At 44.4% G+C, this 27,391-nt stretch overlaps 1 protein-coding gene across 3 annotated transcripts; it reads right to left on the bottom strand.

The window, feature by feature from the left end:
* Positions 1-6,696: 6,696 nt before the first annotated feature.
* LOC140070702 (uncharacterized) lies at positions 6,697-27,391 on the bottom strand. Of its 3 annotated transcripts, XM_072117501.1 has the most exons (5): positions 26,949-27,391; positions 24,208-24,413; positions 23,741-23,861; positions 18,845-19,112; positions 6,697-7,003 (listed from the first exon to the last, which is right to left on the bottom strand). In XM_072117501.1, the coding sequence occupies exons 2-5, from the start codon at positions 24,301-24,303 to the stop codon at positions 6,994-6,996; spliced, it is 495 nt and encodes a 164-aa protein (XP_071973602.1). In that variant the 5' UTR covers positions 24,304-24,413; positions 26,949-27,391; the 3' UTR covers positions 6,697-6,993. The 3 variants fall into 3 exon arrangements, with proteins under 3 accessions (XP_071973602.1, XP_071973594.1, XP_071973613.1); XM_072117493.1 differs by lacking the exon at positions 26,949-27,391 and having other exon boundaries at positions 24,208-25,420; XM_072117512.1 differs by lacking the exons at positions 18,845-19,112; positions 26,949-27,391 and having other exon boundaries at positions 24,208-25,420.

The raw sequence follows: 27,391 nt of genomic DNA, 5'->3' as shown, positions 1-27,391 counted from the left end.
CTAATTAAGTACAATGGGGATTCCCTGCACAATGGATTATAGGTGCACAATGTAGGCAGTTGTGGTGTGAGGGGTATATATGATATATGTGGGGCACAGTGTCATCAGTTGAGGTGTGAGGTGTATATATTATATATGTGGGGGGAACAGTGTGGTCAGCTGTAGTTTGAGTGGTATAAAGAGAAGGAGACACTGAAGCTGCAGTCAGAGAGATAGGAAGAAAACCAAGAGAGTGCAGTGTCCTTCAGGCCAATGGAGCGTGGCATCCTGAGGAGGAGCTGGTGGTCCACAGTATCAAACACTGCCGAGAGATCCAGAAGAATGGGGAGAGAATTGTGCCCTTTGGATTTAGCAGTGAGGAGATTTAGCATTGGAGACTTTAGAATGAGCAGTTTCAGTGTAATGCATAGATGGGGGGGGGGGTAGTCGAGAATAAACAAGGGGTTCCAGGAGTTTGGAGATGAAAGAGAGATTAGAGACTGGTTGGTATATATACACAGTGTGGTCAGTTGTGGTGTGAGGGGTATATATGATATATGTAGGAACGCAGTGAGATAAGTTGTGGTATGAGGTGGAATATATGATATTATATGTAGGAGCACAGTGTGATCAGATGTGGTGTGAGGGGTATACACGTGGGGGAACAGTGTGGACAGTTGTGTATGCCAGGGTCAGGTGTGAGGAGTATATAAGATGATAACAACAAATGTCTATTTTATAAACCTGCAGAGATGAGTCATGGCTGGAAGAAGTCACATGGAAGATCAGACAGAAGGGAAGAAACATCACCTGTAAGTCATTGGATTACATTGCAGCCTCTGTGCAGAACCAATACCTACTATCTGGTCACTATATGGTGGTAAATACTGCTCTGTGAATATAGGTTATCATTTAATATTGCAGTATTATGCAGTCATTATGTAGTAGTAATAATCATGATGTGGTATTATTATTTGTGCCTTGTACAGAGGTATCATTGGTGATATTGTCCTTTGTATGTTGGTTTGTATAACAACAATATGGAGGTAAAGATTTTCAATAAATGCAGCTTATATTTGGTAAATTATTAGTAATACTGGTTTAGAGTATATAGAGCAGAGGTCCCCAACCTTTTTTGCACCAGGGACCGGCTTTAAGCTAGACCAGTTTTCCATGGCCCGCTGGGGGTGGGGGCGGGGCTTTGGTCATATGGGGTGGGGTTATGGAGGGGTGGAGCTTATAATATAAGATATCAAGGAGTGTCCGGACCAGATCCATCATATCGGTTTGGTGTAAAAATAAAGCAATACAAAATGCGTACAGCCATGTATCGCCATGTAGTATAAAATGCATACAGCGTATCGCCATGTAGTATAAAATACATACAGCGTATCGCCATGTAGTATAAAATGCATACAGCGTATCGCCATGTAGTATAAAATGCATACAGCGTATCGCCATGTAGTATGAAATGCATACAGCGTATCGCCATGTAGTATAAAATGCATACAGCGTATCGCCATGTAGTATAAAATGCATACAGCGTATCGCCATGTAGTATAAAATGCATACAGCGTATCGCCATGTAGTATAAAATGCATACAGCGTATCGCCATGTCGTATAAAATGCATACAGCGTATCGCCATGTCGTATAAAATGCATACAGATTACCGCCATGTAGTATAAAATGCATACAGAATACCGCCATGTAGTATAAAATGCATACAGAATACCGCCATGTAGTATAAAATGCATACAGAATACCGCCATGTAGTATAAAATGCATCCAGCGTGCCACCAAGTAGTATAAAATGCACACAGCATGCCACCAAGTAGTATAAAATGCACACAGCATGCCCCCAAGTAGTATAAAATGCATACAGCATGTCACCAAGTATTATAAAATGCACACAGCATGCCACCAAGTAGTATAAAATGCACACAGCATGCCACCAAGTAGTATAAAATGCACACAGCATGCCACCAAGTAGTATAAAATAGATACAACGTACTGCAAAGTAGTAAAAATGCATACAGCGTATGGCCATGTAGTATAAAATGCATACAGAATACCGCCATGTAGTATAAAATGCATCCAGCGTGCCACCAAGTATTATAAAATAGATACAACGTACCGCCAAGTAGTATAAAATGCATACCGAGTACTGCCATGTAGTACAAAATAGAAGCCCTGATAAATATCACAAATGCTGCATATATACACATAAACAGTAGATACAGCATATACACACACACACACATACATATATACACACACACATATACATATATACAAACACATATATATACACACACATATTACATATATTTACACATATATACACATATTACACATATATACACATATTACACATATACATGCAAAGATAAAGTAACCTTACCTCTCTATTGTGTTCCTGGAAATTTCGGTGCCTTGTCCTGCAGCGGTGGTGGCGCGGTGAGGTAGCCAGGAGCGGGTAGGTCGTGAGAGCCGGGAGGCTAGGGAGCCTGGAGCTTAAGCGGGGGCAGGGGGAACAGGGAGCCGGGAGCCGAGAGCCTGGAGGGGGGGGGAACGTTAGCGGAGCCGGGTTAAGACGGGAGTGAAAGGGGAGCCGAGAGCCGGAAGCGGGTAGGTGAAGAACCGAGAGCGGGGGGGGGGGGGCTGCAGAGGGAGCGGTAGGGGAGCGTGGAGCTTCAGCAGGGGCAGGGAGCCGGGAGCAGAGGGCAGAGGGAGCGGAGAGCGGAGGGAGCGGTAGGGGATCTTGGAGCTTCAGCAGGGGCAGGGAGCGGGGGGCAGAGAGAGCGGAGGGAGCGGTAAGGTAGTGGGGAGCTTCAGCGGAGAGCCGGGAGCGGGGGGCAGAGGGACCGGAGAGCGGAGGAAGCGGTAGGGGAGCGTGGAGCTTCAGCAGGGGCAGGGAGCCGGGAGCGGGGGGCAGAGGGAGCGGAGAGCGGAGGGAGCGGTAGGGGAGCGTGGAGCTTCAGCAGGGAGCCGAGAGCCGGGAGCGGAGGGCAGAGGGAGCGGAGAGCGGAGGGAGCGGTAGGGGAGCTTGGAGCTTCAGCCGGGGGTTGGGAGCGGGGGGCAGAGGGAGCGGAGAGCGGAGGGAGCGGTAGGGGAGTGTGGAGCTTCAGCAGGGAGCGGAGAGCAGGGAGCGGGGGGCAGAGGGAGCGGAGAGCGGAGGGAGCGGTAGGGGAGCGTGGAGCTTCAGCAGAGGCAGGGAGCCGGGGGGCAGAGGGAGCGGTAGTGGAGCGTGGAGCTTCAGCAGGGCCAGGGAACTGAGAGCCGGGAGCGGGGGGCAGAGGGAGCGGTAGGGGAGCGTGGAGCTTCAGCAGGGGCAGGGAGCTGAGAGCCGGGAGCGGGGGGCAGAGGGAGCGGAGAGCGGAGGGAGCGGTAGGGGAGCATGGAGCTTCAGCAGGGGCAGGGAGCTGAGAGCCGGGAGCGGGGGGAAGGGGAGCGGAGAGCGGAGGGAGCGGTAGGGGAGCGTGGAGCTTCAGCAGGGAGCCGAGAGCCGGGAGCGGGGGGCGGAGGGAGCGGAGAGCTCGCGGCAGTAGCGGCACCGCACAGCGGGCACATCACGTCTTGTACCGGGGGGAGGCAGAAGTTCTCCCGCGGGCGCTCCCGGGGCCCAGTGTGTTGTGTGAGGTGCGGAGATGAACCGCAGGACCTTGGCCTTCAGAGGCGGCGGAGGCCTGGCCGCGGTGTCGGGGGCCCCGTGAACAACAATGGCGTCAGCTCGGGGCTGCTCTCTGTGGACGAGGCCTCGGCCTGGAGCCTGAGCCGACAACTCAACAGTGGGAGCGGAGCCGCGGCCCCCTGTGCGGACCGGCTGATAAACTGCAACGGCCCGGTCCTGGTCCCTGATACTCTATTATAGAGTATTTAGAGTATATAGGGCGAGAACGTGCAGCTGGCGTCCCATATTGGAGTTTTATATGCGCATTTTTATCGCTCTTTTGTGAGTATGTTTTTAACCTAAATAAATCCTGAGTGTAAACTGTACTACGCTATCTGCGGGTGAATTTCTTCAAGCGATCTACCGCAACATATGTTGCATACGGAGGAGGTCACAAAAAAAACGCAGGAGTGTTGTTCTGAATAGCGGTATATTCTTATCGGAGGATTCAGGAATTTGTGCTGGAGGAGTGTGAACTGCTCTATTTTGACATATTGGAAGAGAAAGACACACGGAAGCAAGGGAATCAGGAGCTCCGGTCAGAACTCATTTTCTACATATATTGGGGGTCATTTACTAAGGGCCCGATTCGCGTTTTCCCGACGTGTTACCCGAATATTTCCGATTTGCGCCGATTGTACCTGAATTGCCCCGGGATTGTGGCGCACGCGATCGGATTGTGGCGCATCGGCGCCGGGACGCGCGCGACGGAAATCGGGGGGCGTGGCCGAACGAAAACCCGACGTATTCGGAAAAACCGCCGCATTTAAAAACCCGAAAAGTGTCGCTTGGGGAGCGCTTACCTTCACCTGGCCCGAGGTGGTGGATTCCGGCGCGATGAGATGACTTTCAGCGCAGCAGCGCCACCTGGTGGACGGCGGAGGAACTACCTTCTTAAATCCCGGCCGGACCCGAATCCAGAGCAGAGAACGCGCCGCTGGATCGCGAATGGGCCGGGTAAGTAAATTTGCCCCATTGTGTTTTTTATGAGTACGTTGGCTTTTTACTTTTTGTTGTGGTAACGCTGTGGTTTACAGTTTGGAGGGATCTTGCTCTGCATAGGGGGTATCTAACAAAAACCCCTGAATATTAAGAATTTTTTTTAAATATACCCCAACTTTTGTGTAAATACTTTAGAAATCTCCCAATTCTTAAATTAAGAATACCCGCCTCCAAAACTGCAAATATATTTTCCATTGTGCCTTCCATCAGTTCTACCTATCTAAATAGCCCTTTATTTCTTTACCAATTATGCAACCTACTAACTTGTGATGCTAAAAAATATCCAAAACATAGGAAGCCCAAGTCCTCCTTCCTCCATTGGATAGTACAAATAACACATGTGGACTTTTTTCCATCCCCATATGAGATCTATTACACTCCATTTAGATTATCTAATATGTATAAAGTAATGGACTCCAAGTGCCCCAAATGTGGTACAGAAAATTCTTACCTATTACATATGTTATGCGCATGTCAACATATTCAAATATTTTGGGAAGAGGTTTTTTATGTATAAAAAAAAATCAAATATAGATGTCTCTATAGAAACAACTAGCTGCATATTAGGGGGAATGAAATAGGATCCTATAGAAGAGGTAAGATGACATTTATTAAGAAGTTGTTTTTGGGCAAGCATGGAATGTTGTTCTGTGTAAATGGATTAAGAAGCAGCCACCATCAGTGCTTGCTCACTGTATGCCCGCATGGCCGTAGTGTGTGTGTACCTTAAGGCGTCATACACACCGCCAAATGGTGTCCCATGATACACCAAAACAATTTGTGGCCGTATCATGGCTCTATGGAGGTTTGTGACACCCTGTCACGGTGCTGTGAGCACACAGTTGGAATTATTTACTAAGGGTCAGCGGCAGCACTTTTGTAGTTTTTTCAAATGTTTCCAGGTGGGGGCGGGCCGTCAGACGATCTGAATGATGTGGACAGAGCACGGGATTTAATTCTCAAATTGTGAGATGTCCAATGAATCATATTCAGTGCTTCACAGCCACATCCCCCAGTGCTTGACTAACAGCCTGTATAATGATGTGCGGTATAATGTTGTAATGGCTCCTCCATGTGCTTCCTGGTGCTGGCGCTCCCTGCAGCCTGTGTGTGTAGGTGAAAGATAAAACATCTCCATGCAGCCATGTTATAGCAGAACATGTCAGATTCATGTGTAGCTGATGTCTGCCTCTCACATGTGTATTAGGAGGATGCAGCATGTCAGCAGATAAAGCACAGACACTAGCAATAAATTACTATAGACTACACATGGACAGGGGGAGGAGAGGGGAGGGGTAACAGGAGTGACACCACTTTCTCTCTCCATGTGCCCAGCCTCATTCACATAATAAAGAAAAGATGATTTTATAATGATTAATGTATAAATTGACTAGATTAAAGCTGGGATGAAATCCTTGTGAGCTGCTCAAACAGGTAGTGGTGACAGGACTAGTGACAGAGACCTGATGACAGGTGTCCTTTAATATCAGGGGATGTCTACTTTTTACATAAAAGAAAATTCACATTTCTTGTTGAACAAAAAAATCTATATTTATTAATAAACTGCAGTCATGTTATTACTTACATTAGGGCAGCAAGGTGGCTTAGTGGTTAGCATTAGTGCTGGGGACCTGGATTCAAGTCCCAGAGTCAACATCTGCAAAGAGTTTGTATGTTCTCTCCTTGTTTGTGTGGGTTTCCTCCCACACTCCAAAACATACTGGAAGGTTGATAAGATTGTAAGCCACATTGGGGACAGGGACCGATTTGACAAGCTCTGTGTAGTCCCTGGGTCAACATCTGCAAAGAGTGTGTATGTTTTCTCCTTGTTTGTGTGGGTTTCCTCCCACAATCCAAAACAAACTGGAAGTTTGATTAGATTGTGAGCCCCATTGGGGACAGGGATTGATTTGGCACGCTCTGAGTAGTGCTGCATAATATGTGTGTGCTATATAAATAAAGGAATTACGATTATTATTATTATTATTTTTCATCAGCATAACCATGTGAATTCCATCTATGGTACATTTACGGATCACAGTATTTATGCACAAAAAGCAAACATTTTTATTAAACCTCTTCCCGACATTTGGCGTAATAATAGTGCATGGCGGGAGGTGCGTTCCCGCATTTTGCAGTATTAATACATGATGCTTCTGGCACCCGCCTCTAGTACCCGCGATAGGAGTTTCCTCCGCCAAATCCTCTGCTGGCAGCCCCGGGGCTGCGCGTCCTCTTCCGGGAAACGGGTCCACACACATGCTCAGTGTGTTACATAATACAGTGTAATACATCTGTAGGTGAAGAAGAGCTTGAACAAGCGATCAGAGGATCGCTTCTTCAAGCCAACCTGTAAAAGTAAAAAAAAATTGTTAAAAACGCTTAATATAAACATTTATTAATAAAAGTAATTAATTAAATAAAGTTTAAGTCAACTAAACACAAACATTCCCTATACATAGCTAATAAAGTAAAAAAAAAAACACAAATCAGCTGAAAAACCCACATATTTGGTATTGCCGCTTCTGTAACAATCTGTACAATAACTCAGTAACATTATTGGACCCGCTTGGTCAGCGACGTAAAAACAAAACCTGAAAAACTTGCCAAAAAAGTAAAATTTTCATTAAATCCCTTCACAAAAATGTTCTAAAAAGTGATCAAAAAAAGCTATGTAAGCCAAAATGGTATCACTGAAGAGGACAACTCAACACACAAAAAATAAGCCCTAAACCAGCTCTGTCAACCAAAAAATATTAGCGTTATATGTCCGAAAAGATGGCGAAAATAAATGAGATTTACTCTGAATTAGTTTTTCTTCAGTAAAATTGTAAAAAATGTATAAAAAACTATATAAATGAGGTATCACCATAACTGCAGTGATCCATAAAATAAAGATAATCTGATATTTTTATGGTAGGGTGAACGGCCCAAAAAAAATACAAGAAGAAAGGAAACCAAAATTTACAATTTCTTTTCCTACATACATTTAAGAGTTAATAAAATCTCATCAATGAGCTAATGACCAACTTAAATGAAGTATTTGTAAAGTGCATCTAATGTCACAAAAAAATAAGCCCTTAATTGTACAAATTTCAAAAAAAAAAAAAGATTGTATAGCCAATAAAAAGAGACAATGCATAATCTGGTCTGAATGGTGCAGCTTCCCTTCAATGCCCTGGCGTTTGCCCATACAGCAGTTTACCAACACATATGGGGGATTGTTACACTCAGGAGAAATTGGGTATCAAACTTTGTGGAACGTTTTGGTATTTTATCCACTGAGAATTGGTACATTTTATAAAGAACACAATCAAAAATGTAAATTTCAAAATTGCATCCGATTTTGTTTTATCCCTTGTAAAATAATTAAAGGGTTAACAAACTTCATGAAAGTTGTTTTACGAACATTAAGGGGTGTAGTTTCTATAATGGGGTAATTTATGGGGTATTTACTTTTATGTAGGCCTCTTAAAGTGACTTGAAATCTAAGCAGGTCCTGCAAAAGCAGGGTTTTGTGTTTTTATGAAGATTTTATGAAAAAAGAAATCGTACCTAAAGTTCAAAGCCCCATAACATCTTACAAAAATAAGAGAATGCATAAAAAACCACTTGGATATGTTAAAATGTTCCGAAGTTATAACCACTTATAGTGACACAGGGCAGATTTGAAAAAATGGCCCGTGTCAGGAAGGTGAAAAGTGGCTTTGGCGTTAAGGGGTTAAGGACCATTATGTCAACAACTTTTTCTTAACTTTCCAACCTCTAAATTTTATGCCGAATTTCTTTTAACAACATTTCTATCAGAATCCTTGGCCCCCAATCTCTAATGTTTAGCACTTTCCTTCATTGAGGACTTCTTGTCCAGGTAGCATCAGGTAGCGCATTTGCAATGCAACAGTTAGTGATTTTATCTCATAAATTATAATAATTATAGTATCTAAAAGACCTACTAATACTAAGGTAGGCGTGGGTGGAACAATGACTGCCGTCTTATTTTCAGGGGAGGCCTTATATTTCTCAACTTGAAATAAATTGCACTAGGTCTTATTTTCGGGGCGGTCTTATTTTTAGGGAAACAGGGTAGTACCTAATATATGAAGCTGAGTGTATGTATGTGTGTATGTACGTATGTATGTCCGCTAAAGGAATCTGTACTGTCGCATTTATAATCACCAAATTTTGCACAGTCGCTGCCTGTGGGAACGTCATAGACTAAGTTTTGAGCCGAAATTTTCACCCCACGCTTTCAAAAATCCACTTATTAACCACTACATACAGGAGCCATTGTCTGTTGCTGCTACTGTGGAAGTTGGAAGCTGAGCCGTGATTGGTTACTGTTCTGCCACAGGTCATTAATATGAGCTCTGAGCTTTGATTGGTTACTATAGGCAATGAGTAGAAGATGCTTAAGTGTGAGGTATGATGGATACAGAGATAGGGGGAGATTTATCACAAATGTCTGAGGTAAAACTGTTCTAGTTGCCCATGGAAACCAATCAGAGATCAGATATAATCAGCTGTGCAAAAATGAAACTTGATCTCGCATTGGTTGCCATGGGCAACAAGAGCATTTCTGCTTTCAGACACTTGTGAAAAATCTCCCCATAAACAAAGTGACATTCAGAGACGTAGCCAGTCACAGCAATGAGAGTGTGAGAGACAGTCCCTGGAATGAGAGAGTGGCAGAGACAGACAGTCACTGAAAGGAGAGTGTCAGAGACAGACAGTCACTGAAAGGAATGTGTCAGAGACAGACATTCACTGAAAGAGACTGTCAAAAAAGTTTATAAAAAAGGGACAGTCAGTGACAGATACAGTAAGTGACAGTAAGAGACGGTCAAAGATAGTCTGAGACAGTCTATAGATACACATTAAATATTTTTTGTTAACTCATTCTATTTTGTTATAGCTCAGAGCAGTTATTTACTACCCCGGGCAATGCCAGGAGCTACAGCTAGTGATATAAAAGGTTGGAAAAAAATGCAGATTTTTTTTCCAATAGCCAGTGATATTTTTGTATCAAAGTGTTAGAGATTGTATCCAGGGTTCCAACCACCCATCCTCAGTTGTAAGGTGATCTCCAAATGAGTTGTTGTAATGGAAAACAAAATGGCTGCCAGAACAGAAGACACATTTATTCTCACCCAGTCTGAATTATGTAAGCCACCTCTAATACATGTTCATCCTTCTGAACTTCTGTCACTCTGTTCTGGTCTTTCCATAGTCACTGGTCTAAGCCTCCGGTAATCAACCCTTTCTACTTTCCTTTTGTCATAGGATCCTTTATTCTGACTTCAACAACAGCTTCACAACCAACTGTCTACTTACATCAAGCCAACCTTTTGTCTGTGCATACCACTTTCTATCTTTGAGCCAGCCTCCATTTTCATTAAAAGTCTTCCACTTTTGCACACTCAGGGAATCATCCAACATGCCTAGGACCTTTAAGACATCACTACTACCTTTTGTTTATTCTTTTCCTTTCATGAGAGACACAATGTGTCCCCTTTTTTAAAAAATGTTATTAGAATTTATATAATGAGCATATATCCCCCCCTTCACAGTGACAAAGAACCCAACCCACCCAAGGATGGGTATATATGAAGAAAAATAAACCAAACCGTTCTCCTTAAACCTTAAAACAACTCGGAAAATGGTGCCCATTTTCCCCATTTTTTTATAGCTTGAGTTTCTGCATTCCATAACAAGTTCTCTCTAATTCATACATTCTTCGAAGAGCTAATCGTTGGACAAACTCCTGATATCCAAAAATTAAAAATACTCTACCTTGCACAAAACAACAGTATTGATTCCAATCAATTTCTCATCCTAATTTTTTTTTCAAATTCCTTTATTGAGAATCAAGTGATTTAAATGCATATAATTAGTGCATAAGATTCACATATTAACAGGTCAGGATAAACTATATGCATAAAAGCACAAAACAGATGGAATTACAGAAGCAGAATATTTGTACAGTAGCGAGTTTTAGATAGATTCGTTAGCATAGTACATTTATTCCGGAACCACTTCTGGTTTGAACATACAAAATCAAACAAATCAAGCTAAGGGGTAGGGGAGGGAAGAAGAGGGGAAGATAGAGTGGGTGGGAAAGGATAGGGTAGGCGGTGTAGTCGGGGGAGTTCACAATATCCGACCAGGGGGTCCACATCCGGGCGTGGTTTTCCACTGTACGGTGCAGTTCTGCTGAGAATTCCTCCATCCTCTGCAAGTGTAGGATCTCTGCGAACCAATTAGACATGGAAGGTACCCTAAGGGGACTTCTACAATCTGGGGTTCAAAGAACGAGCTGCGATTAAGAAGAAACCAACCAGGGACCTTTTTGCCTTCAGGGAAGCATTGGGAGCATACTCAATGTTACTCAATGTGTGTCCTGTCACTTTGTTTGTCAGGTTGACAACACGAGTCCAGAATGGTTGTAAAACTGGACATTCCCACCATATATGAAGCATGTTACCTACACTTTGTCGGCATCTCCAACACTCCACAGGGCTAGTGGAGTATATGGCGTTTAGCTTGGCCGGGGTCCAGTACCACATAGACATGATTTTAAAGGTGGTTTCCTGAGCTTTGCCTGAGGTAGATATTTTATGGCAAAGTTTGTAGGCTTTCAGACAGTCCTCTGGTGCGTAAGTCGTCCCTAGTTCTCTCTCCCAGGCGTTGTTGTAGAATTGGAGCAGTTGGGTTTATTCCCAAGATATGTGGGAAGTGTCTGTGCTAGAGATGAGGCTGCTATTCATGGGGCGAAGAGAGGTGTGTTTTGACGATGGGCAAGTGAGACCAGGGCAGGGTGGTTAGCGGCACAGGTGAGAGATAATCCTCATTTTTCTTGTCATGAAACCAATTTAATATCCTCGTATATGTAGCAGCAAGGAAATAGCTTTTGCAATCGGGTAGTTTCAGACCGCCCTGTAATTTTCTTATAATCAGTGTGGGCCTCGCTAACCTAGGGGGAGAGTCGGACCAGAGGAATTTGTTGAGAAGACTGAGTTTCTGAAATAATAATTTGGGTAATGCTAGCGGGATTTTCTGGAAGAGGTATAAGAGCCTTGGTAATGTGGTCATCTTGATACAGTTAACTCTCCTCACCCAGGACAGCTGTTTGGATCTCCAGTTAGCTAATTCCCTTTTTGTGCTTTGTAAGAAGGTGTCATAGTTTAGTGCATATGTGGATTTAAGGTCTGAAGGGATTTGAACACCTAGATAAATTCAACGTAGAGCCACAAAAATGATAAAATGATAAGCGGTACGGAGGGTCTGAGTTATGAGGAAAGATTAAAACAACTATATTTATTTAGTCTGGAAAAGAGACTACTACGAGGTTACATGATTATTTTATATAAATATATGAATGGTCCATACAAAAAATATGGTGGTGAGTTGTTTCAGATTAAATCAAATCAAAAGATGAGGGGGCACTGTGTGCGTTTGGAGAAATCGAGGTTTAGTCACCAGAAGGCTTTTTTACTATGAGAACTGTCAATCTGTGGAATAGCCTGCCACAGGGGCTGGTCACAGCAGGGACAGCAGAGAGCTTCAAGAAGGGTCTAGATGCCTTTTTACACCTAAATAACATGGTTATATTGTATAGAATTGTTTCCCCTAAATCCCTTCCTCATCTAATCCCTTCCCTTCCTTAGTTGAACTTGATGGACAAGTGTCTTTTTTTAAACTTATAAACTATGAAGTGATGGCCTTGTGTTGCCAAGTAAAGGGAAATCTCGAACGTAGATCTTGTGTTTCTGTGTCTGAGAGGCCCAGCTCCATCGCCACACTTTAGGATATGTTAATCTTATGGATGCTGAAGTGACCAAATGTTTCGAGGACCTTCATGAGCGGAAGTAATGATGTGCCCGGGTTGGTTAAGTATAAGAGAACATCATTCATCGTTTATATTCGTGGTCGCCTATTGTGATTCCCGAGATGTCTGGTGTATCAGAGAGAAGGACTTCAGGGTATTATCCCTGGCCTCTCTAGCGGGTATAAACTTGGTCAGGGTGAACCAGGCCCTCCAGGAGTCTAGAGAGTCTACAAGCTATCATTTTTGCATAGATTTTGGTGTCTGTGTTGACGAGTGAGACAGGCCTGTAGCTAGGGCAGAGTTGAGGGTCTTTCCCTTCTTTGGGGATAACAGTTATGTGAGCATGGTGGAAGAGGGTTGGATGGGGAGACTGCATTGAATGTGGCTAGAAGGCTTGGGGAGATCTCCTGCAGCATAGTTTTATAAAAGACCGCCATATACCCATCTCTTATGTATGACCTTGGCTAGTAACCGGCTTGGTTTGTTTCCACACTCATAAAAAGAGTGGGAGCATAGGTGTTTAGATAATTTCTGTTTAGCTTCCAAGAAAGTGTTGACTTGGTGTCTTACTGCCGTGAGCTCCTGTAGGGTTGCAAGTTATACATTTTGTTTATGTTTAACCTCAAGGTCGTGGAGAGTGGTCTAAAGAAATTTGAGTTTGGCGGATGCCTCTCAAGTTGCGCTTCAGGATTTCCCATTTGAAGGCTAGGAGTGTAACATCCTGTTGGTGATCCAAGTGTAACTGGTTAGTGACTTTTTTCAATTCTGTGAGGCAAAGTTGATCTTGGAGGAGAGATTTGTTTAGTTAAAAGGGGAGCGTCTATCTTCTAGTAGGGAGAGGGTACACTTTACAGAGGCGTGGTCCGAGGTGATGATCGGGCCAATATCGGAGCTCAGGGGAGATGAGAGTAGATTGTGCTGTAGGTATATATAGTCAATCCTACTATAAGAATTATGTACTTGGGAATAGAATGTGTAATCCCTATCCTCTGGATGGTGCAACTGCCATATGTAGCATAATTGCATGGAGTGAAGAAGTTTACGCAAGCGATTGAGCTTACCATATGACACAGAGGATTTGTCTGCTGAGGTGTCAATGAGGGGGTTAATGGCTAGGTTAAAATCACCACAGACGATAAGGGAACCCCTCGTAAATTCCGTCAGGTCCTCTAGAGTCTTAAGTAGGAAGTTTGTCTGGTCAATGTTTGGGCTATATTTGTTGGCAATGGTGTATTCAGAGCCCGGAATATCACATATTAAAAAAAGGTATCCGGCCTTAGTATTGAGCTTTGATTTTAAGACTGTGAAATGGGCAGATTTGTGTATAAATACCGAGACTCCCCTGGATTTACTCTCCGGGGTTAGTACAGTGGAGCTGTGTGGGGTCATGTTTACTGTTGATCTTTGGCATATGGTCTGTCTTAAAGTGAGTCTCTTGGACACAAAATGTGAACTCTCTGCTTGTGGAAAGAGTAAAGAGCCTCGAGCGTTTTTCTTGTACATTTAGGCCTTTGGCATTAAAGGATGCTATCTTAAAGGGAGCGTGGATGCCGTGGTCATTTTCGATGGGGAGTAGGGATCTTTTCCCATACACGGGTACCCCAAATGCTAGGGATTGAACTTGGTTTCATTGAGATGAGGGAATAAGGGGGGCGGGGAACAAGGGGGGAAGGAAGATATTAGGGAAGGTAAGGGGTTAGGGTAAAGTGTAAAAGGATGAGAAAGGAACACAAAAAATAACCCAGGTGAACAACAGGGCAGGAAAAGGTACTTGTTTAGATCTTGTTTGTACTTGTTTGTATCTTACTACAGTTACACCTATGGGGGCAGGTGGTTATGACAAGAGCAATATTATAAAGTATTAACCCCTTCCCGCCACAGCCCTTTTTCATTTTTCACTCCCCACATTCAAAATTCTGTAACTTTTTTATTTTTCCATGTACAGAGCTGCGTGACAGCTTATTATCTGCGTAACAAATTACACTTCAAAATGGTGGTATTTAATATTCCATGCCGTGTACTGGGAAACGGGAAAAAAATCCAAATGAAGTGAAATTGGTAAAAAAAGCATTTGTGCCGTATTCTTGTGGGCTTGGATTTTACGGATTTCACTGTACGCCCCAAATGACAGGTCTACTTTATTCTTTGGGTCGGTGCGATTACGGTAAATTAAAACCACCTGTGCAAATTTTTTGGGGGGGATTTTGCCATCTTCTGGCGCTAATAACTTTTTTATACTTTGGTGTATGGAGCTGAGGGTGGTGCTGTTTTTTGCGGATTTTGATGACGTTTACAATGTTATCATTTTTAGGACTGTACGAACTTTTGATCACTTTTTATAGAATTTTTTATTTTTTTTTAAATGGCAAAAAAGCTTCATTTTCGACTTTGGGCGCGATTTTCCGTTACGGGGTTAAGGGCAGTGAAAAACTGTTATTATATTTTGACATATCGGGCATTTTCAGACGCGGCGATACCTAATGTGTTTATGATTTTTACTGTTTATTTATATTTATATCAGTTCTAGGGAAATGGGGGTGATTTGAATTTTTAGGTTTTTTTATTATAATTTTTTTTAAAAACTTTTTTTTAATTTTTACTATTTATCAGACTCCCTAGGGTACTTTAACCCTAGGGTGTCTGTACGATCCTATCATATACTGCCATACTACAGTATGGCAGTATATGGGGATTTTACTCCTCATACATTACCATGTACTGATAGCACATTGTAATGAATGGGTTAACCCGAAGTAGCTTCGGGTCTTCGTGACACCCGGCGCTACCATGGCGACGGATTGCAGGTCCCCGATGACGTCACGGGGAGCGACGATCCTTTGCCGGTGGCGATCAGCAGGAAAACACCCGCGATCGGTGCCGGCACCGATCACGGGTGTTACCGGTAAGCCTTTGCTGCAATATGCTCCACTTGGACCTGTTGCAGGTCTTGGCGCCATGGCCCTTTAAGGTCTGATGCTAGTGTGTCCATGTCTCGCTTGGATGGGAGTAGGGCCAATAAAACTTGTAGTTCTGGATGTCCCTGGAGAGCGTGGACTGCTGCTTCTGGAGATGGTAGGTCAGGCTGGGTAACTCCAACTGTCGGTCTCGCACGTTCCCCCTGGTGTGCAGGATATGAAGGCCCAGGGCCCCATCACTCTCGTTGAATAGTGGGCGCTTTGTTGCGGGACTTTGTATCGGGGTGTTCACCCCATTGGGGCCTTTTCTTGGGGTTTCATATAGGGTCTGGGAGGAGGGCCCGGGGGTCTTTTAATGGCGGAGCCATTGTGCTACGCGCTGGCGTTGCAGAGAACGTGGTCTCCCACTGCCCTGGGAGTGTACATGGTTTGAAGACTTAGGTGGGGGTAGTATGCTCACCGATAGATAGGAGAGAGGCCTGGTAGAGTGCACTCGGTGAGTATTCCCACCTTTGGTTTGGAGGTTTTCTTTACCTTTCGCAGGACGAACGGCTGCCGGTGTATTTTGTTTTACTTCAGGTGGAGCGCAAGATGGCCGCTCGCAGGGAGTTGAGTCGCGGACTCCCAGTCGGAAGGTGGTAGGTCTTGCAGTGGAGAGAAGCGGTTGAATGTCGACGTGGAGTGAGGTGATTGGTCTCTCAAACGACTGGAAGCCCTCCTGGTGCCAAATTTCCCCATGTATGGTTGTTTCAACCCCCTTTAGCTCGGCTAGGCACGGAGCTCAGCTTAGGCAAGTCTGCTCGGCATCTCAGTCAGGCCACTCCCCCCTCATCCTCATTTTTAACACTGATATTTTTTAAATATTCAAGGATTCCCACCAATGAATCTAAACAAAGTGATATATCAAAAATGTGATTTATCATTCCCTACAGACGCATTTTACCAGGACCACAGAAGAGGGGATCGACCCGTGTATTGCTTGGGAAGGCCATAAGCATAACACCCGCAGCTTACTCATTACACACGGTGCCAGGCGAAAACGGGAAAGGGCTAAAGAGATAACTACCCTACTAGATAAAATTAGGGAACTAGAGACGTCACACAAGCGTACACCTACTGATGATCTTCGAAACTCCCTGTTTGAAGCACGTGACTCCCTTAAAACACTTTTAGTCGGTAAAGCAAAAAGGAATCCTAGCGAAGCGTCGTCGGCACTTCTATCAGTACAGCGACAAATTTGGCAGATCCCTAGCCAGAGCATTACGTATCCAACGCTCGCGTACATACATTCCAAAAATCATGACACCCTCGGGACTCCCTAAACACTTAAACTCGGACATTGCGGCAACCTTCCGTGACTATTATCAATCCCTATACAATCTTGACCAGTCTCACACAACCCAAAATGCATTACGAAATAGAATCCAAACTTACCTATCTGACTCTTCCCTACCATCTCTTTCTGAGGAGGAGGGAGGCAGAAGCTCTAGAAGCCCCAATTACCGACTTAAAGTTCCAACTGGCCCTTAAGGAGACTCAATCAGGTAAAGCCCCTGGGCCTGATGGCTTCTCTTTACCGTACTACAAGAAGTTTTCTGGTCTCCTTGAACCACACTGGACAAAGGCTTTCAATGAGATAGCTTTGGGAGCCTCACTTCCTAAGGATGCGCTGGGAGCGATCATAGCTGTCATACCTAAACCAGGAAAAGATGCTCCCCAATGCTCAAATTATCGAGCAATTTCGCTGCTGAACCAAGATCTCAAGCTGTTTGGGAAAGTTATGGCAATGAGACTCGCTCCCCTACTCCTGAGCTCCATTCACTTAGATCAGGCTGGCTTCCTCTTGGGAAGGGAAGCCAGGGATAATACCAAAAAAACCATTAACTTGATATACAAGGCCCAAATGGAACATATCCCACTTATGCTCCTATCTACGGATGCAGAAAAGGCCTTTGATAGAGTAAACTGGTCTTACATGTCAAAATGTTTCGTTGGATCATGTCTCTTTACTCCAGCCCCTCAGCCTCCATCCGCGTGAATGGCACTCTTTCGGACAGCTTTGAGATACGAAATGGTACCAGACAGGGATGCCCGTTGTCTCCTCTACTCTTTGTGCTCTCTTTAGAACCCTTCCCCCGACACATAAGAGCCAATCAAGATATTTCTGGATTAGAGACCCAAGGAATTAAATACAAGATAGCGGCTTACACCGACGATCTACTTTTCTTCCTAACTAACCCCCAGATCTCTCTCCCTAACCTAATGAAGGAAATACAGGTGTTTGCCCAATTGTCTAATTTCCGCATTAATTGGTCCAAATCCGAGGCCCTCAATGTCTCTCTCCCAGAGGCCCTGGTTGAGACACTAAGAGGGTCCTTTAATTTTAAGTGGGCTTCACAAAGCATTACTTACTTGGGGACTCAATTGTCAGCCGATTTATCCAAGCTCTACACGCTTAACTTCTTACCCATTCTTAAGAGAGTACAGGAGGACTGCTCCAGGTGGACCAAAGGCATTTTTTCATGGTTTGGCAGATGCGCCATATTCAAAATGAACATACTCCCGCGTCTTCTCTATCTTTTTCAAGCACTACCCATCAAATTGCCAAAAGCCTACTTTCGCTCCCTGAATGGCATCCAACATAAACTCATTTGGGCGGGTAAACCCGCCAGGATTCAGCGTACCACTCTATATCGCCCAAAGATATGGGGGGGGATTGGGTTGCTGGACTTCAAGGGTTATCATACGGCTGCTCATTTGGCCAGAGTCCTTGATTGGTGTAGTAACACAGACCTGAAACCTTGGGTGCGGCTGGAGCAGTCCTACATGACAATCCCACTACAAGTGCTACCATGGCTGTCTATAGAAAGGAATGCAGCTTTAAAATCACACCCTACGATTGGCCCAACTTTCTCTCATTGCCAATTAGAGGCCGTCAGGGAAAGACTACTGCCCAAACACTCCCCGCTGACACCAGTGTTGGGACATCCTGACTTTAGCCCGGGTTGTGACGACCCTGTATTTAACCAATGGAGGTGGGCGGGCAAGTTTAGGGCTAAACAAGTCAGCAGAGACTCAGCTTGGTTAACGACTCAGCAGCTCATGGAAATTTCAGATCCATGCCCACTTGGGACATGGAGGGCTCAGCAATTACGACACTATTTAACTTCTCTTCCTCCTTGTTCCCAATTTTCTAAAAATCAAACCTCATTCGAAAGCCTTTGTTCCAGCACTGGGACTGTACGACATACGCTCTCCTCCTCCTATTCATGTCTCCTATCCGTACCCGATGACCCTGGTCCTCAGTTTTTAAGGCAATGGGAAACAGACCTAAATGTCACACTTACACCTGAACAGAAGGAGCGCATTTTCGAACTTTGCCACTGCACCTTAGCTCGAGATACCAGGAAGCGCTGTATAAACTCATGGCTAGGTGGTATAGGGTACCTACTCGATTACACATGATCTTCCCGCTGGTGTCCCCCACATGCTGGAGATGCAGAGAAGAGGAAGGATCCTTCCTTCATGTGTTCTGGTCTTGTCGGGCTGTTGCCCCATTTGGGCAGAACTTGCAACACTGCATATCCTTGATCTTTGGAGACTCTGTGAGACTGGATCCTCCTCTCTTACTTCTCCATCACTGTGATGTTTCGACGCAAACATACAAGAGATCAGTACTGCGTTTTCTAATAATGGCTGCTCGTTCCTGCATTCCAGCACTGTGGAAACAAACCAATCCTCCAACAATAACTATGTGGGTTAACAAAGTAAATGATATCATGCGTATGGAAGACCTCACATCTTCCTTGCACGGCACCTGTGCGAAATTCAGCAAAACCTGGCAACCATGGATCCTCTTCCAGCAATCTGCTGAGTACAGACAACTTTTATAAGGACCTGAGGTGATCCCCTCTCCGGACTGCTTCAGTTGTCCTCCTGCCACCCGGCCTGGGCGCCTCCTCCTATCCACCTACTTGGCTACCCCTCTCTATCCCTTTCCCTCACTCCCCTCATCCTATTACTCCCTCTTGCTCCCCTCCCTTTGTTTCTTTGGGGAGTTCCTTACGGGCACTTAATTGAGTCTAAGGACTCCCTAATGGTTTTGTTTCTGTTTCTAAATTACATAAAAATGGTGAGAGTGTGAAGGGAGCTGGAGCGTATACACGAAGAGATACACCAAAGGTTACAGTATACACTCGAGTATAAGTCGACCCGAGTATAAGCCGAGACCCCTAATTTTACCACCAAAAACTGGGAAAACCTATTGACTCGAGTCTAAGCCGAGGGTGGGAAATGCATTGGTCACAGACCCAGCCAAGTATATAGCCAGCCAGCCCCCTATAATATACAGCTTGCCCCCAGTAGTATACAGCCTGCCCCCAGTAGTATACAGCCTGCCCCAGTAGTATACAGCCTGCCCCCAGTAGTATACAGCCACCCCAGCCTGCCCCCAGTAGTATACAGCCACCCCAGCCTGCCCCCAGCAGTATACAGCCACCCCAGCCTGCCCCCAGCAGTATACAGCCACCCCAGCCTGCCCCCAGTAGTATACAGCCACCCCAGCCTGCCCCCAGTATTATACAGCCACCCCAGCCTGCCCCCAGTAGTATACAGCCACCCCAGTCTGCCCCCAGTAGTATACAGCCACCCCAGCCTGCCGCCAGAAGTATACAGCGACCCCAGCCTGCCCCCCAGTAGTATAGAGCATGCCCGCAGTAGTATACAGCCACCCCAGCCTGCCCCCCAGTAGTATACAGCGTGCCCCCAGTAGTATACAGCGTGCCCCCAGTAGTATACAGCGTGCCCCCAGTAGTATACAGCGTGCCCCCAGTAGTATACAGTCAGCCCAGAATTTAAAAAAAAAAACTTATTTACTCACCCTCCGGTGGCCCCGATGCGCAGCGCTGCTCCCCTGATGTCATCGCGGCTCCTCTTCTTGCTTCCGTGCCGTCTCCTGTCTACTTTAACATCGTGTTGGGCGCCGCAACTGTTCTCTCCCGCGCAGCACGATGTTAAAGAAGACAGAATACGGCGCGGAAGCAAGAAGAGGAGCCGGGAAGCCAGAAGAGCAGCCGCGATGACATCGGAGCCACCGGTTTATTTTTTTTAGTCCATATTTAATTAATTTTTTTTTACAAGTATTGACTCGTGTATAAGCCGAGGGGAGGTTTTTCAGCACAAAAAAACTCGGCTTATACACGAGGATATACGGTACATGCTGGTATATTTTGTCACTTATTACGGTTTATGTTTGTTTGTACGCAATGTTACAAGGACTGCGCTCCTGCTCTTTATTTGTACTCTTACTGCCAATAAAAACAAATAAAAAAAAAATAAAAAATGTGATTTATCACACTAAATACATCCCCCCTATATCGTCATCTCTATACCCTATTTTAAACAACTATTCTGGTGTTCTGTGAAGCCTAGGGGGCTTATTTACTAAGGGTCCCGTGGCCGCATTTTCGTCAGGTTTCCCGACTTTACGGGGATCGCGCTGTGGTTTAGGTCGCACGTGATCCTTTTGTGTTGCAATCGCACTGGCTTTCACACAACACAAATCAGGGGGGGGGGGGGGGGCTCTGCCGACAATAAGACGGATTAAATTTGTCTCGCAAGCCATGCACTTACATACACCAGGAGGAAGATGGTGCACTCCGGCGGACCCGATCGGTGAAGCGACACATGGAGGAAATCGGGCACACAATCTGCATGAATCATCCTCGCCGGACAGTCCGGATCGGGGATCACACAGGGACCAGGTAAGTAATTGTGCCCCTGTGTGTTAGAGATTTTTATCCAGGGATACAACAATTCTAAGGTGATCTGCAAATTAGTTGTTGAAAGTGAAAACAAAATTGCTGCCATGGATGAGGGAGTATAATAGAAATACACACACCGGTCATAAGCTGCACTCAAATCACACTTTATTCCACGTAGCAGTGTATATAGAAAACAAAAATGCTTTGCAAAGGTGATAAAATACTGAAATGCTAAAGGCTAGCTTGAATATACTTTAAGCACCCCACTTAGGCTATTTTCCCTAAAATAATGTTGATGTACTCAATGCATCGTTTCTTCTAGAAACCTTGTTCTCAATGGTGTTATCATTAAATGTACTATGAAGGGTCTCTAGTTGTCAAAACAAGATTGACAAAGCTGAAGCAAGAAGAGAATAACAGGAGGCAGATGAGCAGGCAGATTACACAAAATGGTGTCTGAATCATGAGATTGCTGACCGTGAAAAAGATGGCGTTGGGTGAACAAGATGGCGTCTGGAGAGAAATATGATATCTGTCACACTGTGTATTATAAAATATCATGTAATTACCATATATTCCGGCGTATAAGACGACTTTTGAAGACAGAAAAATCTTCTGTCTTCTCTGGGGTCGTCTTATACTCCGGTAATCCCGACCGCCCGCCGTGTATTCACATCGGCGGTCGGGTCGCGCTGCATGGAGAGGGCTCACGGGCTGAGCCCTCTCCATAGCCGGTAAGTCTTTGCTGCATATTGCAGCAAAGGCTTACCGGTAACACCAATCGCGGGTGTTTTCACAGGGTGGGCTGCCGGCAAAGCTGCCGGCAGCCTCGATCCTTCTCCATGGTAGCCTCGGGTCTTCAGAAGCACATTGTAATGAATGAGGAGGAAAATCCCCATATACTGCCATACTGTAGTATGGCAGTATATGGTAGGATCGATCAGACAACCTAGGGTTAAAGTACCCTAGGGAGTCTGAAATATAGTATTAATAAAATTAAAAAAAGTTTTAAAAAAAAATTATAATAAAAAAACCTAAAATTTCAAATCACCCCCCTTTCCCTAGAACTGTCATAAATATAAATAAACAGTAAAAATCATAAACACATCAGGTATCGACACGTCCGAAAATGCCCGATCTATCAAAATGTGATCACGGTTTTTCAATGCGTTTAACCCCGTAACGGAAAATAGCGCCCAAAGTCGAAAATGGCACTTTTTTGCCATTTTGAAAAATATAAAAAAATCTATAAAAAGTGATCAAAAGGTCATACAGACCTAAAAATGATATCATTGAAAATATTATCAAATTTCGCAAATAATGACACCACCCACAGCTCCGTACACAAAAGTATAAAAAAGTTATTAGCTCCAGAAGTTGGCAAAATCAAAAAAATAATTTTTGTACAGGAGGTTTTCATTTTTGTAAATGTATGAAAACATTACAAAACCTATCCAAATTTGGTATCCCCTTAATCATACCGACCCAAAGAATAAAGTAGACATGTCATTTGGGGCGCTCAGTGAAAGACGTAATATCCAAGCCCACAAGAAAATGGCGCAAATGCGTTTTTTCACCATTTTCATTGCATTTGGAATATATGGCATGGAATATTTAATAAAATAAAAATTTAAGGTACAGTATGGTAACATTTACAGTAAAATGGACGATGGTAATGTTGTTGTTGTATGCCGTATGTTTATGAGCGACAATTTTCCTGCTATATACCTGCATGTCATAAGAATTTAAATTAAAAAAAAGACCATGTTAAATTCAAATCAGTTTTTTTTTAAAAATTTTTACCGGTGTTTTGTATGCGTTGGAAAAGGGCGAATACGGCGAATATATCTTAAACTCTATATTTTAAACAGGAAAGTAGGGGGGTCGTCTTATACACCAGGTCGTCTTATATGCCGGAATATACGGTATATGTGATCCATTTTTCAGAACCAGTATGGGCATCTACATCACATATCTCCGTACTTCTTCCCCATCTATATGTTGCCCCAACTCTTTATTCCATTTGGGTATACACCTAAAATTGATTTTTTTTTATCTGTTCCTGTGTTAATAATTATAAACATTAGATAGTGTGTTTAACATTTATTACAACTTTTTATAGTGCTCTTTTTGTGCATATTTCACGTGCCTACAAATCCGTCTTATATATAAAAACACCTCCTTATTATCAATATTGTATTCATTCTACAAAGGTTTTAAATCTTCCTTCATTAAAAAACTGTGATATATATTTCAAACCGTGTTCAATCCAACCCCCATAACCCAAAATCCTTTGCCCTCTTATAGCTACATTATCCCAAATTGGTTTAAAATCTACACAACCTTTAATCCTTAATATTTCCTTCACCTTCTCCCAACAATAAATTGAAGTATCTATTATTATCACCTTTTGGGAATGACCTGTGCAAACTTTGTGTCGGGTACCATATACACAAAACCCTAACTATGTCCACATCTACTGTACTATATACACTTGTTAAAAATATATACACATAAATCTGTACGTGTAGTGAGTACAAATATGACAAAAGCAAATATATTGAAAAAAGTCCGGTACAGCTCACCCCTGGAGATCCTTGTAGCTTGGAGGGTCCAATCACATTTCAGGTCCGTGCCACAATGACTTCTCCTAGCCGTCTCTGCAGGATTTTTCAGCTGCTTTCCACACATCTCCACACTGTGCCACTAAAAATATATCACAGTTGTTACAGTATAGTATCCGCTGGATAACTACAATGTCCCTCACTGGCTGCTTAATAACACATAACAACCCCATGTCATTTGAGATTAAATAACAGCAGCCCCCGTCATGAATAATAACAGCAGCCCCATTATATAAAATTAATAACAGGACACCCTTAACAAAGCTCATTAAAAAAAATAAAATATTCACAGGAATATTCATAGTCATATATAATTGATAACACCATTCCCAGTCAAATAATAATCTCAGCACCTGTTGTATACAATTAATAACAGCACCCCCTTATCAATGCTCACCAAACAAATAATAAATTCAGTATTTGCCTACCTGCTTTCTCTTCTGGTCCTGCTGCTCCTCTCCTGCCACTCCTTCACAGGTATATGCAGACATGTGTGATGACGGCATCATGCACACCTGGGTCATGGAGAGGCTGCCAGTAAAGAACTCTGCTGGTGGCCTCCATAAGATGCAGTCTTTTTTTGAGGCTGCCAGTGTGGTGCTGATGACGGTGCCAACATCGGCACCACTGCTTCCTTGAAGGGGTATTACCATGAAGACAAGATTCTTAAATATACTCAGGATAACAAAATAACACATTCTTTAATTCAATGTTATTAACAAAAATACAGATATAATTTCAACCTGCCTTTATCAGTCCTGCCTCTATCAGTCTATCATTCCCAGTGTTTACACTCTTCAGACTATAATCATATTCTTCTCATGAATAGCTTCTCTTGTCTGTACATTGCAGTGCTCTCCGCCTCCTGCCCCTCCCCCCACATTACAAGACTAGCTGAGGCACAGACACTTCCTGTCAGCAAGCAGTAGTGTGCAGAGACTTACTCTACTAGCAGGCAAGTTAAGGTCTTTATCAGGGAGGGAGGCATACATCAGAGCTATAACACTGTGTGTGTTATAGGTGACTAGTAGAATCTCCTGAAGTTAAATGAACGTGTAGATAAGTCCTGTCCCTGATAATCTAAGCACAATGTCAGCACACAGCAATTCATAGCAATTCGTGCTTAGAGAGTCTCCACCCACACTCTGGAATTTTACATTTAACATCACTTTGTTATAGGAGCTAAACAGCAATAAAACTGTAAAATTGTAAAGTAAGGGGTTAAAATAATCTTTATTGTGTAAACATCACTAGGGGAGACAATTTGAGAACTTTCTTTCATGGGAGCTGGAGGGGTCCCGCACCTACCTCAGGCAGATGTGGACCCACCCCAGCACTGGGCATGGTCGCACACCCTGCAACCTCAGTCATTAGACCCCTGACCCACATATCTTTCTTCCTATACTGAACACAACAATACTGCTTGGTTGATAGCTACATCAGTCTTTGACCTCTGGGCAGATAGAAGAGAATAGTTTACTAGGACACAGCAGGAGGCTAAATTTCATAGATTCGGAAATAAATCTGGCCATATGCTGGCCAATTTGGCCAAGGATAGAATTACAAAATGCCACATATGTAGTATTAAAGGGGTAAACTATTTCTGGGCATTCACATTCAGTTTCATTTATCTGCCATGTATAAACATTTTTTCAATTGGATGTTATTAAATAAAATTTACCCGTGTGAAGATAATTTCTCATAAATGTAGTAATATAGTCCCTTAGAAATGAGATAGCTTCCTCGGATACGGCCACCTCTGCTGGAGGGATTGCACAAAGACACAAAGGGTGGGAGTTACTGCATGTCCCACAGCCATCCTGTAGTAATCACCGCTGAAGCCAGGAAGTCAGGCAGGACACAATAGAGATGGTCATATCCGAGGAAGCCAACACGTTTCTAAGGGACAACATGACTACATTTATGAGAAATTATCTTCACACAGGAACATTTTTTTTAATAGCATCCAATTGAAGAAATGTTTACATGTGGCAAATGAATTGAATTATATGTAAATGCCCAGATGGGAATACCCCTTTAAGTGTCCAGTTGCCTCTCTAACAAAATATCATCACACAAAAGGTCATATGCTGATGAGCTTGTCAGGCTTCTGGGGTAGTGAACCCCCTGGACCACCGCAGACAATGACACAAGTCAACACCTGGGATCGGAGTCTAAGTGTCACCCGGTTTTCACCAGAGCCCTCCGGAAAGTGGGTTCGTCTTGCTGCGGCATGGTGCCACCAGGTCGTTCCACAGGTGCGACTTGTCCGCGGTGGCAGCCAAGGTCGCAGAAACCCCCGTGACAGTACCCCCCTCTTCTTGGTCTGGAGAAACTTTTGCAAGAGGCTATAGTCCAGAATGTTCTCCTGAGGGCGCGTTCACACGTTCCGCTATTGTCGCGTTCATAACGCAACGCTAGCGTACAGTGGGCGGGGCTCGGGCTGATCGCATATGCGTTTCCCGGGAAACGCATGCGATTGATAACCCGATCGCATGCGTTTCTCTGGAAACACATATGTGATCACACCAAACTCCGCCCCCTGTGCGCTAGCGTCGCGTTATGAACACGGCGCTAGCGGAACGTGTGAACGCGCCCTGAGGCTCCCAGGATCTCTCCTCAGGGCGCATTCACACAATGCGTTGCGTTTTTGATGCATTCCACAGGCGTTAGCCTTGATGACATGCTGAGGTTACATTGCGTGTCCACTGCATCTGCTAAAACGTAATGTAACCTTAGAATGTAATCAAGGCTGAAGCCAGTAGAATGCATCAAAAACGCAACGCACATCGCAACGCATCATGTGAATGCGCCATGAGGCCCAAACCCCTTCCATACAGTGGTGAGCAGGACGCTGCTCATTCTTCCCTTCTCCATGGCCGTATACGAGGGGAAGATCATGCGCTTGCGCGTTTTCCCTGTGTACGGTGCCACCATTGCCATCTATGGGGATATATATGTGGCCGCATATACATCCCCCAAATGGTTATGTGAATGAGGCTTTATACTGTGACTGATGACCAGACAGACAACAGAGAGCCCGTCCAAAATAATATTTTGTATGAAGATGCGCTACAGTATGAAAATGTGTGGAGTTTCATAAAGTGGTGACATGAGGAGAAAGCCCCAGTAATCTCAGGTACCGCACGTTCCCGGTTCTTCTCCTCACCTGACCCCAACTATGCGCGAGCCCGACAACTCCCACCGCGGCCACAGGGGCGTGCACGTGGCGATCACATGAACGTTAGAGGCGGGGCGTAGAGCGGCTAAAGCGGGAGGCAGAGGCCATCGCACGGGACACGCAGAGATTGGGGCCCGCGGGGAGACTACGCGGGGACCTCGTGGTCCGTGTCTGACGAAAAGGAGAGGCGCTAGAGCTGTAGCTGTGTAAATATACTGTATACAGGGAGTGTGTGGGCTGAGCAATGTGAAGTGATAGGGATAAATAAAGCCGAGTCGTGTTCTCAGAGCAGTGAGCGATAGAAGCCGAGGGGGCGCTACCTGCGTATGACCACATAATCATCCTCCCCCCTCCTTTTTTTTTTGCAGGTCCGGTTCGTGAGAACTCAGTGACGTCAGAGCTCTCGCGAGATCCTGGCTGGAGAGGCAGCG

The sequence above is a fragment of the Engystomops pustulosus genome, chromosome 1 (assembly GCF_040894005.1).
Source record: "Engystomops pustulosus chromosome 1, aEngPut4.maternal, whole genome shotgun sequence".
Classification (NCBI taxonomy): Eukaryota; Metazoa; Chordata; class Amphibia; order Anura; family Leptodactylidae; genus Engystomops; species Engystomops pustulosus.
The sequence above is the reverse complement of the archived record's forward strand: the minus strand, read 5'-3'. Positions and strand labels throughout refer to the sequence as shown.